General features: G+C 49.1%; 1 protein-coding gene across 1 annotated transcript in view; it reads right to left on the bottom strand.

Moving 5' to 3' along the window:
• Positions 1–14,537, bottom strand: part of USP48 (ubiquitin specific peptidase 48) — a 52,527-nt gene that overhangs the window by 15,728 nt on the left and 22,262 nt on the right. Inside the window, exons 6-10 of the mRNA XM_073570138.1 lie at positions 13,791–13,899; positions 13,578–13,711; positions 13,416–13,498; positions 12,858–13,037; positions 12,390–12,518 (exon numbers count right to left, since the gene is read on the bottom strand). Of these exons, the coding sequence (XP_073426239.1) occupies positions 12,390–12,518; positions 12,858–13,037; positions 13,416–13,498; positions 13,578–13,711; positions 13,791–13,899 (635 nt within the window). The remainder of the gene's footprint in view (positions 1–12,389; positions 12,519–12,857; positions 13,038–13,415; positions 13,499–13,577; positions 13,712–13,790; positions 13,900–14,537) is intronic.

Here is a 14,537-nt window from a genome sequence, read left to right as displayed (position 1 = left end):
TGGTCCCCTAAAACAGGCCCTCACTGTTGTGAAGAGTTATCAGAAAATGCTTCAAAGGGAAGAAAAAGCAGAAAAGGAAGCAGAGAAGGAAGCACAGAAGGACAAAGGCAAGAAGAAACCAGCCATGTATATGGCAGAAGCCTCAGAAGTACCTGTTATGGTGTATCAGGCTCAGGATCGGTATGGATCACCACGCTTGAGGCCGAGAGGGTCCCAGGGCCAAAACTACAGGGACAGACCAGTTCGTGATGACCAAGGGAGACCTCTGTGTTGGGAGTGTGCCAGCCCTGGTCATATGAGAAGAAGTTGTCCTCGCAGGGGGCACCCTCAGAGACCTCTTCCTCCTCCACACTCATGAAGTTCAGGCCAACCGGTGCCCACTTTTCCCGCCACCTGTACTTCCTCGTCTTGTGGTACAGTGACCCTGGAAGTGGACAATCAACCTCTCAAGTTCTTAGTGGACACTGGGGCGGCCACCTCTGTTATCTCTTCATCTCAGCTGCCTCCTACAATCTCCCTGTCTTCAGATTTCCTCACATGTATTGGAGTTGAAGGTCAACAAACCTCATCACCACTCACTGTTCCCGTCCCAGCTGGCCCATTCTCTGGTGTCTTTGCCAAATTTCTGGTGTCTGAAACCTGCCCCGTCAACCTTCTAGGAGCTGACCTCCTTCAAAGGCTTCACGCTACCATCATCTTCGGTGATCAAGGGATGGAATTGCAATTACAAGATCCTGCCTCACAACAAGGCACTGAAGATCGTTGTGTCCTTAAGGCTTTCCCTCTGATGATGATGACTCTGCAAACGACACCTTCCCCGGATTTGCCCAATCTACCTACCACTCTGTGGTCAACTGGACCTGAGGATGTGGGTCTGCTCAAAGTGCCTCCAGTAAAAGTCCACCTCAAACCTGGGCACCCATACCCCAGACTACCTCAGTATCCGCTTAAGGCTGCCCAAGAGCGGAGCCTTGGAGTTCAGATTACCTCCCTCTTACATTCTGGAGTGCTAATCAGATGTGTTTCACCCTGTAACACACCCCTGTTTCCAGTGAAGAAGAAGACAGCTCCTGGAGACCCTCCGAAGTACAGACTTGTACAGGACCTCAGAGCAGTCAATTCAGCCACCATCTTGGAAACTCCTGTGGTACCCAACCCAAACACCTTGCTTTCTCAAGTGCCTACTTCAGCAACACTCTTCACCGTTATTGACCTGGCTAATGCTTTCTTCAGTGTCCCGCTTCATGAAGACTCACAGTTTTTATTTGCCTTCACGTTTCAAGGATCTCAGCTGACCTGGACCAGGACACCACAGGGTGCCCAGAACTCCCCTAACCAGTTCACTCATGCTATGAAGATGACCCTGGATCCGTGGGTGTTACAGAATCTTCATGTCACGCTTCTCCAGTATGTTGATGACCTACTCCTCTGTGGAACTGAAGAGAATCTGTTTGCTGCTTCTGAGTCCTTGCTCCTTTTTCTTCATTCTGCCAACTGCAAAGTCTCAAAGGCCAAGGTCCAGTGGTGCAAAGAGAAAGTCGTCTTCCTCGGACACTGCATCTCTCAAGGCTCGAGACACCTCACCGAGGATAGAAAACATGCAATCGAGGATATCCCTTATCCAAAGACATACTCTGCTATGCAGTCTTTCTTAGGACTCATTACCTACTGCAGACAGTGGATTCCGGATGCTTCAAGACTCATGCAACCTTTGTATGATTGCCTCAAGACTGGAGGACCGGACTGGGATCATGCTGAAAATCCGTATATCTATGCTCAGCAAAAGGACTGTTTCCTGGCTCTCAAGGAAGCTGTTGTCAGCGCCCCTGCTCTGGGTCTCCCTGACTACACTCAGCCGTTTCATCTCTTTGTTTCAGAATCTGAAGGACATGCCTCTGGTGTGCTGGCACAGAAACATGCTGATCGTTTCCGTCCTCTGGCCTACTACTCAGCCAGGCTAGACCCTGTTGCCAGAACTGCTCCTTCCTGTCTCAAGGCTGTGCATGCAGCCCATGTTCTTCTGGATAAGTCTGCTGACAAAGCACTTGGTCATGACTTGGTCATTCAAGCTGGACATGATCTCTCTGCTGTCCTCCAACAAACATCTCCTAAGCATCTAACGAGCCAAAGACATCTCAGACTTCAGTGCTCTCTACTTCTGCCCTCCAACATCACCTTCCAGAAATGTACTACCATCAACCCAGCCACTTTGCTTCCACATTCTAGGGGGGAGTTCCCTGACGGGTATAAGGACTTACCAGACGGGAGGTCACCTGATGACCCGCATGACTGTATAAAAGCACTGGAACAAGAAGCCTCTGCACCACAAAATGTGGTAACTCAAGAACTTCTCAACCCTGATTTGCAACTATGGACTGATGGATCTCGATTTGCAGACTCTTATGGCAAGTTCCACACTGGATATGCGGTCACCACTGAAACAGAAGTCCTTCTGGCTGAAGCCTTGCCACCTCACCTTTCGGCTCAAGAAGCCGAACTTGTGGCCCTACAACAAGCATGTTATCTAGCAGAAGGGAAGACGGCCAATGTCTACACTGACTCAAGATACGGCTATGGAATCTGTCACGATTTTGGATTCCTGTGGAAGTCCCGAGGGTTCATTACGGCTACAGGAACCCCTGTTAAACATGCACTAAGGATTAAAGCCCTGATGAAGGCATTGGAGCTACCTGTACAAATTGCGGTGATCAAGGTCAAAGCTCACGGGAAAGTCAATTCGAAGGAGACTAGAGGAAACCATTTAGCAGATCAAGCTGCCAAAGCTGCTGCCATAAAGAATGTCTCAGCAAAGTGGGAAGAAGAAGAAACAGCACCAGAAAAACCCTGTTGGGAAGGCACTGATACACCTGTGATGCCTGTGCTTACCAGAGCACAAACAAGAGAACAGGCAACCAAAGAAGCTACCCAAGCCGAAGAAGAACGAGACTTTGAGAAGTCCGAAGCCCGAAGAAAGAAGAGGGAGTTGATAGAAGACATGGAAATGGAATACCCTGCCACCGGATCTGTCTGGAAGCCAGCCCGACCACCTGAAGAGAGATTGTGGGAAGAACAAAAGTTGACCTCTAAAGAAGAAAAGAAGCAGTGGGAAGCTGCAGGAGCCATTCATGGGAATCGTAGTTCTGCCGGACAATACCAATTTCCTAGACTCTATAAGGTGGATGGGAAACCCTGTCTACCCAAAAGAATGTATCCAGCCGTTGCAGCATGGGCTCATGGATCAACTCATCGAGGAAAGAACCAAGCTCTGGCCTGTATCAAGAAGCTCTACTGGGCCCCAGGAATCTCTACCACTGTCACAGCCTACTCAAGAGCCTGCCCAGTCTGTGCCATCTGTAACCCAACAGCCACCGCCAAGGTTCCACTTCAGCATCTTGCCAAACCAGACTACCCTTGGCAGAGAATCCAGGTTGATCATATTCAGATGCCCAAGTCAGGAAAGTATGAGTACGTCCTAGTGGCTGTGGATATGTTCTCAGGATGGCCCGAAGCCTACTCAGTGACCAACATGACTGCCAAAACTACAGCTAAGAAGCTCATCACTGAAATTTCGTGCAGATTTGGAATTCCCGAAGTTGTTGAATCAGATCAAGGCCCAGCCTTCACTGCCGATGTCTACGAGGAATTGTGGCACATGTTAGGGACAGATTTGGGTCTGCACACCCCCTATCACCCCTCCAGTTCAGCCAAAGTTGAGAGAATGAACTCCACAATTAAGACCCAGTTGCTTAAAATGAGCCAGGACTACCCACTCCCATGGCCAGATTTGCTCCCCGTGGTCCTATACCATATCAGACACACCCCACAGGGAAAACACGGCCTGACTCCCTTTGAGATTCTTTTTGGTGCTCCACCTAAAATAGGAGACATTAGGCCACAAGAGTTGTCTGAGACAAATGATAAAGTTGTACAATTTGTGATTGCATTGTCTAAGGAACTGTCTAACACCCACTCTACAGTTTCTGCTTCTCTTCCAGAATCCACAGGTGACGTGGTCCATGACTTTGTGCCAGGAGACCTGGTGTATGTGAAAAAGTTTGTGCGCAGAGATTGTCTCCAGCCGAGATTTGAAGGACCCCGCACGGTGATCCTGGTCACCCCCACTGCAGTAAAACTTGAAGGAAAGAGCACCTGGATTCACGCTTCACACTGTAAAAGAGACCGAACCAGTGTTTAGTCACAGTAGTGACTGAAGGGAAATGTTGCTGTTTTTGACCTTGGGACTGGGGGCCATCCTCGCCCCTACCTCTTCGGCCCCTATTGTAAATAAGAATTCTGGTCCCTTTATTCTCTGGGTAAACCTGACAGCCCCGGTGAATATCTGGCGATTTGATTTCTGTGATGTAGTCAAGTGCCTTGAGACTGAACGGGTGGTAGAGGGGATCATCCAGTTCTATATGTGTGTTACCAGACAAGACAACAATAATTGTCATTATTGGACAGATGCTGCCTGGAGTACGGGGAATGATTGGGGATATAAACCTAGCGAAGCCATGTTCCCCAAGGATGGGACGGGTAGGAGTCTTCGTGAGAGAATGCATCTAACAGCCCTTCTGCAACCATTTAGGGGCTGTAAATGGGGTAGAAGCTGTCACCCCCTTCTCCTAAATCTTGAAAGCCCTCAATCTGCTGATCTGCAGACGTTCGTACTAGGAAGGCATTATAATTATGTATTTAGTGCTGGACCTTATGCGTATTTAGGCCATATACGGCTTCAGGATATTAGCTTCAGACCAACCAAGGCCCCCGTTACCAGTACACCTAAAATAGGCCCAGGTGAGCGTTTGCAAAATGTAGTTAATGAAGTGATCCCCATTCCAGGTCTCAGTTGGCAAGAGGTTTTCTCCATAGAAACACAAACAGCCCCAAGGAAAAATTTGTGGTTAGAATGGGTGAGGTACAATGTAAAAGTCCAGAATATCTCTGTAGGATGTATTGCTTGTGCTGCTGCGAATACACACCTATACACACATGCATTGCTTTTCCCTGATGACAACACCACTGCCTGTGTCATGAATTTGTTGAAAGGTTTGAAGCCCACTGATTGCCCAGATTACGTCCCACTAATTCATAAGGAACCCAAACTAAAGGTCCCAGGAGAAGTAACTGTATTAGCTGACAATTACACCTGCTATAATTCCCACGACACCACAGGTACACCAGTAGGGATCTTCGAGACAGGTTTCTGCAAAGAGAATAGTTCTCTAGATACTGACTTGTTAATCAAACATACACAATATATGTATGACATTTATTCGTTATGTGGAGATGGTAAGCTCCATCCTAGGTTGCCAAATGCCTGGACAGGCCAATGCACCCTTGTTAAACTAGCTATGCAGTTCAAGATTCTACCCTGGGATCCAAAGATACCTGATGAACCTACCAGGAAAAGGAGAAGCCTCGATCAGCTCCATATGAGTTATGAAGAAGATCCACTAGTATATATTGATGCTATTGGAGTGCCAAGGGGGGTGCCTGACCAATTTAAAGCCCAGAACCAGATCTATGCTGGCTTTGCTTCTATAATCCCACAGGTGCAGATTAATAAAAATGTTGAATGGATCAATTACATATATTACAGTGAACAAAGGTTTGTCAATTTCAGCCAAGATGCCTTCCAAGGTATAGTTGAAGAATTGGGCCCTAACACTAGAATGACACTCCAAAATCGACTAGCCCTTGATATGATATTAGCTGAGAAAGGAGGAGTTTGTGGGATGGTGGGAGAGGAGTGTTGTACCTATATCCCTCAGAACTCTGGAGTGAATGGAAAAACCATGATAGCCCTTAAAAAGATAACTGGGTTAGCAGCAGAATTGAAAACTAATGCTGGAGTAGACACATCTTTCTTTTCCGGCTGGTTGGGTGGACTCAAGGGATTCCTTCAACAAGCTTGTATAGTACTGATTGCCCTCCTTGTAATTGGATCGATAACTCTTTGTTGTGTTATTCCCTTGTATAAAAAGGTTATTGCCAAAGCAACTCCGACTGGCACCTTCCTCAATCAAGAAGTAGACCCACCAGAGTACGATGGTACTGATCTAGGGGAGATCCCTAAGTATATTCCCCTCAAGAGAGTAGACAAAACCCCCCATTCTCAGATGATGTTAAGAGACTTAGTTTAGGGACAGCGGGAGAACTCCATGTGAGGTTAGTGAAGGGTTCAGCTGCCTGGAGGCCTCTCGCTAGGGGAGAGCTTCTGAGGTGTCTGGATGAAGAAATCCACCTCCCCTTTCCCCATCACATGGACAGTCTCGAAGGATCTTTCATTAAGGGAAAAACTTAGTGTTTAGGGGGGATTGTCAAGGTGAAAATATATTTTCTTATATAAGTTTTATATTTTTATACTGTGAAACAATAAGTTTTTCCTAATTGCTTGCTAATGCAAATGTAACTGTATTAAAGATGGCTGCCAGTGTTCACTTTCACTTAAATTCAGTGTCTAAAGAGTTAAGTTAAGTTTCATTTCTCCTAAAAAAAGATAACTCAGGAATGTGAAGAAGAAACAACCATTGGGAGACGTTTTGACGAATCAGAGAGAGACTGGACACTAGATGTATACTGCATAAACCCCGCCTAATGCACGCCTTCCCCTAACACTCAATATAGTATTGTGTATTTGTAAATAAAAGCCAGTTGTTGTACTGCTCCTGACAGGTGTGGATGCAGGACATTAGCTAAGACTGAATCAGCTGCGTGTCTGAGTCATTCTTAATCGGTACCAGATGTTTTGCGCTCGCACAATGATTTGGAATGACTGGTGAATGAGGATTCATTGTCGTTTACGACCCCGACAGGGTGTCTTCTGGAATTCGTGAGTCATGAAGAGGAGAAAGTCTGAGGTTTCCCTCCTTTGGGCTATGCCTGGCCTGCTTTCGACTGCCAGGTCCTGTCCGGCCTCTGCTCCACCCGTGGGTTGTCCCTGCGCGGAGAGCGGTTACGATTTTGTGCTGGGCGCGAGACGGACCAGCCTGAAGAGTTCCGAAAGGATCGGAATAGAGTTTTGTTACGCCTTTTGAACGTGCGTTTAGGTTTTAGTTGAGGGAGAGAGGTACTCTTACCCCCGGTGGCATTGATCATCATTGTGTCCAACTTTTCACCGAAAAGCCGCCGATTGAGGTATGGGAGATGCGTGAAGGACTTTGAGGCCGCGTCCGCTTTCCATTCCCGCAGCCAGAGGATACGCCGGATCGTGATGGCGTTTGATGCTATTCCTGCTACACCTCTTGCGGAATCTAGAGCTGCATGAAGCATGTAATCTGCTACCACCGCTATTTGAACCGCCTGGTCCGACAGCTCAGGATTTGAGGCTTGGAGGCTAGCCTGCAATTTTTTGGCCCAAGCTATAATGGCCTTTGCCGCCCAGACTGAAGCGAACGCGGGAGCCAGAGAGGCCCCTGCCGCTTCGAAGATTGAACGAGCCATGCGTTCTACCTGCTGGTCTGCTGCGTCCCTGAGGGTCGAGCTATCTGGCAGTGAAAGGAAGGTCTGTGCTGCTAGCCTAGAGACTGGGGGGGTCCACTTCGGGTGGATCTCTCCACTCCTTGGTGTCCTTCTGTGGAAAGGGGTACCTTGCGTCCAGATATTTGCGATTGGCGAATTTCTTCTCAGGCTGCGAAAACTGCTTAGTAAGTATCGCCTGAAATTCCGGGTGATTAGAGAAGACCTTAGGTGGTTTTAGAACACTTTCAAAACAAATTCTGTGTTCTGGGGCTTCCGGGGGCGGATCAGAAAAGTCCAGCACCCGATGGATGGAAGAAATTACGTCCTCAACTAGCGCCGTATTGCTTGGGGGGATAGGGGCCAGAGACCTCTCCGTTTCGTTGTCTGAGTCAGAGTCACAGATGCCTTTCGATTCCTGCGTCTCGCTAAGGCGTTCCCTGGTGGGCGAACTGGGGCGGAGGTCTTCTGTGGTCGGGGATCGATGTGGACATCTGCATTGTCTGTCTTTGTTAGGGGACGGTCTAGGTGACCTGGAACCACGGTGTCTCTCCCTGGAGGGTGATGACTGTGTGCTATGGGATGACACGGATGAACGCGACCTGTGGGTCCGCTTACGTCTGAGTGTCGGAAACGGCATGTCCTTGACACGAGCTGTCCCTTTGCTGGGTAACGTTCATAGCCGAGGCATGACCCTGCAGAGTCTGGAGTAGTGTGGAGGTTAGGTTATCTATGGACTGTGTCATAGACTGCGACATCTGAGTAGCCCATTCCGGCATGGTAGCCGACGCTGAAGCAATGGTAGGGGCTTCTTGAGGCTCTGACCCAGTATTTTGGATACAATTCCGGCAGTGCGGGTACGTGCTGCCACTGGGGAGAGTGGTTTTGAAGGCTGTGCAGAAAGCATAAAAGCAGTCCTGCTTGGTTCTCTTCCTTGAGCCCGGAAATAGTGCACAGAGGCTGGCTAGCAGAGGACCCTACAGGGGTGGCTACGCAGAGGAAAACTATAGGAGAGCCTTATAGGCAATATGGATTCACAGCCGAGCAAAGAGAACACAGCTGTGATCTTACCCCACCAGTGTGCCCCTAAGTCCAGCGCCGACAATTCACAGTCCTGTGCCCCCCGGAGACTGCTGACGTTGCTGCTGATGTCACAGATGGCGTCTGCTGCAGCGAAGATGGCCGCCGAGAAGACAAGGAGGAAAATGAAGGGGGCGGAGAGCTGAAAAAGAGCGTGCAGGGCCATGTAAAAACACGCCCTTTCCGCCTCGATCTGCCCCTTCTATGACACTGTAGAGTGTCATATTCGTCATCAGGGGGCGGGGAGGAGGCGGCGGCTTCAGCTAGGCCGAAGCCACGATCTAAATTAGAAGCCTGATGCCCAGAAGGGCTTCAGGCCGGCACTGATGTCCAGGAGTGGGTCGGATCTGAACCAGACCCCTCCGGATTGAGAGGCAGGATAGCGGTGGGGCTAGCAGCGGTAACGGGGCCATGTGAGGGGGTCCCCCTGAGGTGCTATGGAGCTGATGCTGCCGCAGAGACAGGGGCGCAGGGAGCCCTGTCTCTGTATGTGCCATGTCTGCCTGCACTCTCCCCCGACCCCAACAGGAGCCCGCAGCTGGGCTGGGGTCCCTGGCTGTTTAAGCTGCATTATGCTGCCTAGTACCAACCCTACCTGAGGCGTCTCAACCTAATGCCCCCAGAGGGGGATTAGGGAGGGTGCGTCTGTCACCATCAGGGGTTTTCATCCTCGCCCTCAACCCAGACCCCAAAGGGATTGGGGAAGGAGGGGGGGGGGGGGGGGGGGTCTCGACTTCGAACCAGTACCCGAGGGACTGGGGAAGGAGCGACATGGGGAATAGTCATCTCAACTTCAACCTGGCACCCCATAATAGGTGGCTGAGGAAGGAGCCATGCTGGGAGTCTCGCTGGAGACCCACTTTTCTTCATCTGTAATCCGTCAAAAAAATAAATCTTTAGGTGTGCCTCCGTGTGACACTAAGCAAAAACTGGAGAAGGTTGACGCCGTCCAGGGGTGTATACTGCATAGGAGGAGCCAAAGTTAATCTTTTTCAAATTATGCATAGTGTCGCCTCCTAGTGGACAGCAGCATAACACCCCATGGTTCTGTGTCCCCCAATGAAGCGACAGAGTAAAGGTGAGTATAGATGACATTAACTATAGCCAATGAGATGTATGTATGCTAATGCCAGCACATATATAGATAAGCTGAGCCAATTATATTGTTACAATGCATGTCCAGGAAATACCTATCTAAAGAGTGACCAATGATGTAATAAACAGAGTTCTGTTCTGACTTAAATAGTGTCAGCGTGGTTCTCTCCGAGCACGTATTTGGACTTTACAATTTAATTTGGAAAAGTCCACCATACAGCAGTCAGCAATGGTGGTGGGGACAGATCACAGTAGTCTGGGTAGATGTGTAGGTGTCGGCTCAGAGTAGTCAGGGTAAATGTCCACAGTGCAGCCATTAGCAGCAATCACAGAACCGCTTGAGCATCTGTCAATATCTGATCCATCACCATTGCGGGGGACCGAAATAACGGGTCAAAGTAGTCAGAGTAAATGTCCGTCCTACAGCAGTCAGCAGTGGTGGAAGGGACGGATCAGAGTAGAATCACAGAATGTTAGACTTGGATGGGACCCCCGAGGTCCTCGTGTTCAACCCCCGACTCAATGCAGGAGTCATTAAACCTTCTCACACAGATGTCTGTCCAACCTCTGAAGACTTCCATTGAAGGAGAACTCACCACCTCTCGCGGCCACCTGTTCCATTCATTGATCGCCCGGTCAAAAAGTTTTCTTTTCTAATATCTAATCTGTATCTTCTCCTTTCCGTTTCATTCCATTGCTTCTCGTGTTTCCATGTGTACATAATAATAATGATCCCTCGACACTTGACAGCCATTCAGATATCTGTAGACAGCCATTAGGTTTTCCTTAGTCTTCTTTCTTACAAGCTAAACATTCCCAGATCCTTTAACCGTTCCTCGTAGGACATACTTTACAGTTTGCTCATCTTCCTTTTCGCTCTTCTCTGAACTTGCTCCAGTTTTTCAATGTCTTTTATATAATGTGGTGTCCAAAACTGTACAAAGTATTCCAGATGAAGACTGATTGAGGAGGATAATTACTTCACGTATTCTAGACTTTGATTCTGTTTTACATCCCAGAACTGGACTCCATTATCTAGATGATGCCTGACCAAGGACGAGTAGAGGGGGATAATTACTTCACGTGTTCAAGACTATAATTCTCTTAATACATCCTAGAACTGTGTTTTCCTTTTTTGTTGCTGCATCACACTGTTGACTGATGTGCAGTCTGTGATCTATTAGTATACCAAAATCTTTTTCACACATGCTGTTGCTTAGTTCTTTTTCTCCCATTCTGTAGATGTGATTTTCATTTTTCTTGCCCAAATGTAGAATCTTGCATTTCTCCGTTAAATACCATTCTAATAGTTGCTGCCCATCGTTCAAGCTTATCTAGATCCTTCTGAATCCTGTGTCTGCTCTAGTGTTTGCTATCCCTCCTATTGCATCGTCTGCATATTTGATCAGTTTACCTTCAGTTCCCTTATCTAGATCATTTACAAAAATGTTGAACACACTGCAGTCAGGACTGAGACTTGCAGAAACCCCATTTGTGACACTTTCAATTGGATGAGCAGTCATTTATTACCACTCTGAGTATGATCGCTGAGCCAGTTATGAATTCACCAAACCGTAACCTTGTCAATCCCATACTTGGCCATTTTCTCAATAAGTATGAGATACTTATCTAGACTTCAGCAAAGCACTGATATACTATATCTACCACACTTCCCAGATTCACCCAGTCTGTGATTCCATCAAAGTAGTAAAGCATAATTCCTGCCTCCATCATCTTTCTTTTTTTTTTTTTTTTGAAGATGGGCAAATGTCCCTTTCTCCAGTCTTCTGGGACTTCTCCTGTTCGCCAGTATTTATTTTTAGAGATTCTGTTAGTAGTTCTGCAATTTCCTCTGCTAACTCTTTCAGTACCCTAGTAGTGGTGGTCAGGGTAGATGTCCGCCCCGTGCGGGATCAGAGTGGTCAGGGTAGATGTCCGCCCCGTGCGGGATCAGAGTGGTCAGGGTAGATGTCCGCCCCGTGCGGGATCAGAGTGGTCAGGGTAGATGTCCGCCCCGTGCGGGATCAGAGTGGTCAGGGTAGATGTCCGCCCCGTGCGGGATCAGAGTGGTCAGGGTAGATGTCCGCCCCGTGCGGGATCAGAGTGGTCAGGGTAGATGTCCGCCCCGTGCGGGATCAGAGTGGTCAGGGTAGATGTCCGCCCCGTGCGGGATCAGAGTGGTCAGGGTAGATGTCCGCCCCGTGCGGGATCAGAGTGGTCAGGGTAGATGTCCGCCCCGTGCGGGATCAGAGTGGTCAGGGTAGATGTCCGCCCCGTGCGGGATCAGAGTGGTCAGGGTAGATGTCCGCCCCGTGCGGGATCAGAGTGGTCAGGGTAGATGTCCGCCCCGTGCGGGATCAGAGTGGTCAGGGTAGATGTCCGCCCCGTGCGGGATCAGAGTGGTCAGGGTAGATGTCCGCCCCGTGCGGGATCAGAGTGGTCAGGGTAGATGTCCGCCCCGTGCGGGATCAGAGTGGTCAGGGTAGATGTCCGCCCCGTGCGGGATCAGAGTGGTCAGGGTAGATGTCCGCCCCGTGCGGGATCAGAGTGGTCAGGGTAGATGTCCGCCCCGTGCGGGATCAGAGTGGTCAGGGTAGATGTCCGCCCCGTGCGGGATCAGTGTGGTCAGGGTAGATGTCCGCCCCGTGCGGGATCAGTGTGGTCAGGGTAGATGTCCGCCCCGTGCGGGATCAGAGTGGTCCGGGTAGATGTCCATCTCCACCCTGAGAAGGTAGTGGTGGTGGAGAGGCACTCACCTGGAAGCTCACAGTCCATGTCCTGCAGCTTTTCCGCCTTCAGCCTATACACCAGCATGTAGGCGTTGCGTGAGCAGTGGAAGCCCTTCGCACACTTGGGTTTCCGTGTTGTCGATTTTGATGGCTCCGCTAACAAGGGGAAGAGAATAGAGACGACCGCGATCATTACATCTGCCTGGCAAAAGACCCAAATCATACCAGCGCCACGTCCCAGTGGAGAGAACGAGGGTCTACCGTCATCAGTGCACAGCACAGGGTAAAGAAGGAAAGAACTAAGATTCAGAGCGACACACAAAAGGCGATCCCGAGAGTGGTCATAGGGGGAGTAGGGCTACCAAATGCACAGAGCATTTCAGGACATCCTGTGACATGACACGTGTGTACATCCGCGCACGCTGCTCCGAACTCAACGAGCAAGACAGATCTGCCAGAGAAGGGCAAGAGTCACAGGTACCACGGAGCAGTTACCTAGATCTTCCTCTATCCCCAGCTGCAGCTTCTTCACCTCCATCTTCTCAATCTCTTCATCGTTAAACTTGTACCACTCAGAGGTGTGCGGGTCCTTCACGTGGGCGATATAGTGTCCGGAGTAGGCGCTCACCCCTCTGTGGATGAGGACGGCACTCAGCTCATACACGGATTTACTGCCTGAGGGGGAAGACGACACTCAGAGAACAGGTGACACCCACGAGCCGACCAAAGGGACCACACAGCAATGCACAGTATACAGACATCTGCACACAGGGAAGAAAGTACACAGAACCAGCAACCAGTGCATGTACACATGCAGTATTATACTCCAGAGCTGCACTCACTGTGTACATACATTACTGATCCCGAGTTACATCCTGCATTATACCCCAGAGCTGCACTAACTATTCTCCTGGAGCAGTCACTGTGTACATACATAACTGATCATGAGTTACATCCTGTACTTTACTCCGTAACTGCGCTCACTGTACTGCTGCAGTCAGTGTGGGTTGAGAGTGAGAAAGGTGCAGCCACCATAATGTGACGTCCACCCACCTGCCTGATCCATGAACGGATCCATTTCTAGGGTTTCACTAAATCCAATGTATGTGTTCAGCTTCTTCTTGTGACCCGTTTGCCTGCAGACAGTAAAGAGATCTTCAGTGAAACTGCACAACGAGAGGCGCCATCCATGAGCTGAAGGCAACATCCACTTACCTGTCAAACACAAAGCGCATGAGCTGCAAGTTGAGAGTGGGTGGCAGCCTCAGCAGCCGGATCCTCCGCGTGGCATTCTGCTTACTCTGGCAGCCTTCACAGAAATAGCGATTGTCTCCTTCCAGCCGCTCCTCCTGTCAGAAGACACAGTGTGGGTGAAGCACCTAAGGGGCTGCACAGGGGCCAACATACCAGCACACACGACAGCCGTACCTTTAAAAACTCGGTGACGCAGTCTGTCAGCTGCTTGTGGCCCTGGATATTCAGCTCCAGCTCATAAAACATGGAGAGCAACCGAGACTCCCGACCGCAGCGGCTGCAACTACAGGACGGAGAAAAGTCAGGTGTCCGCACCTATATACCCGGAGAGACGAACACCACACCTATTTACCTGTAGAGGCGCATACCACACCTATATACCTGGAGGGGATGAAGCATAAAGCACCTATATACCCAGGGGATGCATACCGCACCTATATACCTGGGGGGTGGGGGAGAAACGCAAACGAACCTATATACCCAGGGGGACGCAAACATCACCTACATACCTGGGGGGGACAGATACCGCACCTATATACCTGGGGGATGGGGACGCATAACACACCTATATACACAGGGGGAACGCATACAGAACCTATATACCCAAGGCTACGCAGACTGCACATACCCGGAGGGCCACATACCACACGTACAGCTCTGGCAAAATTAAGAGACCACTGCAAAATTTTCAGTTTGTCTGTTTTTTTCTCTTTATAGAATAAGAGTAATTTACATTTTACTCCAAAATATACCTATAAACTACTGACATGTGTTCGAATTTCCAAGCATTAAATTTTGTATTTATATTCAGAAAATGAGAAATGGTTAATGGCTAAAATAAAAAAATGCAGTACTTGCACACCTCAAATAATGCTAAGAAAACAAGTTCATAATTTAAAATCAACAATACTAATGTTTTAA

The sequence above is a fragment of the Dendrobates tinctorius genome, unplaced genomic scaffold (genome assembly GCF_039654945.1).
Source record: "Dendrobates tinctorius isolate UK_male_01 unplaced genomic scaffold, ASM3965494v1 ptg000028l, whole genome shotgun sequence".
Classification (NCBI taxonomy): domain Eukaryota; kingdom Metazoa; phylum Chordata; class Amphibia; order Anura; family Dendrobatidae; genus Dendrobates; species Dendrobates tinctorius.
Note: the sequence above shows the minus strand (reverse complement) of the source record. Positions and strands in the feature narration are given on the sequence as shown.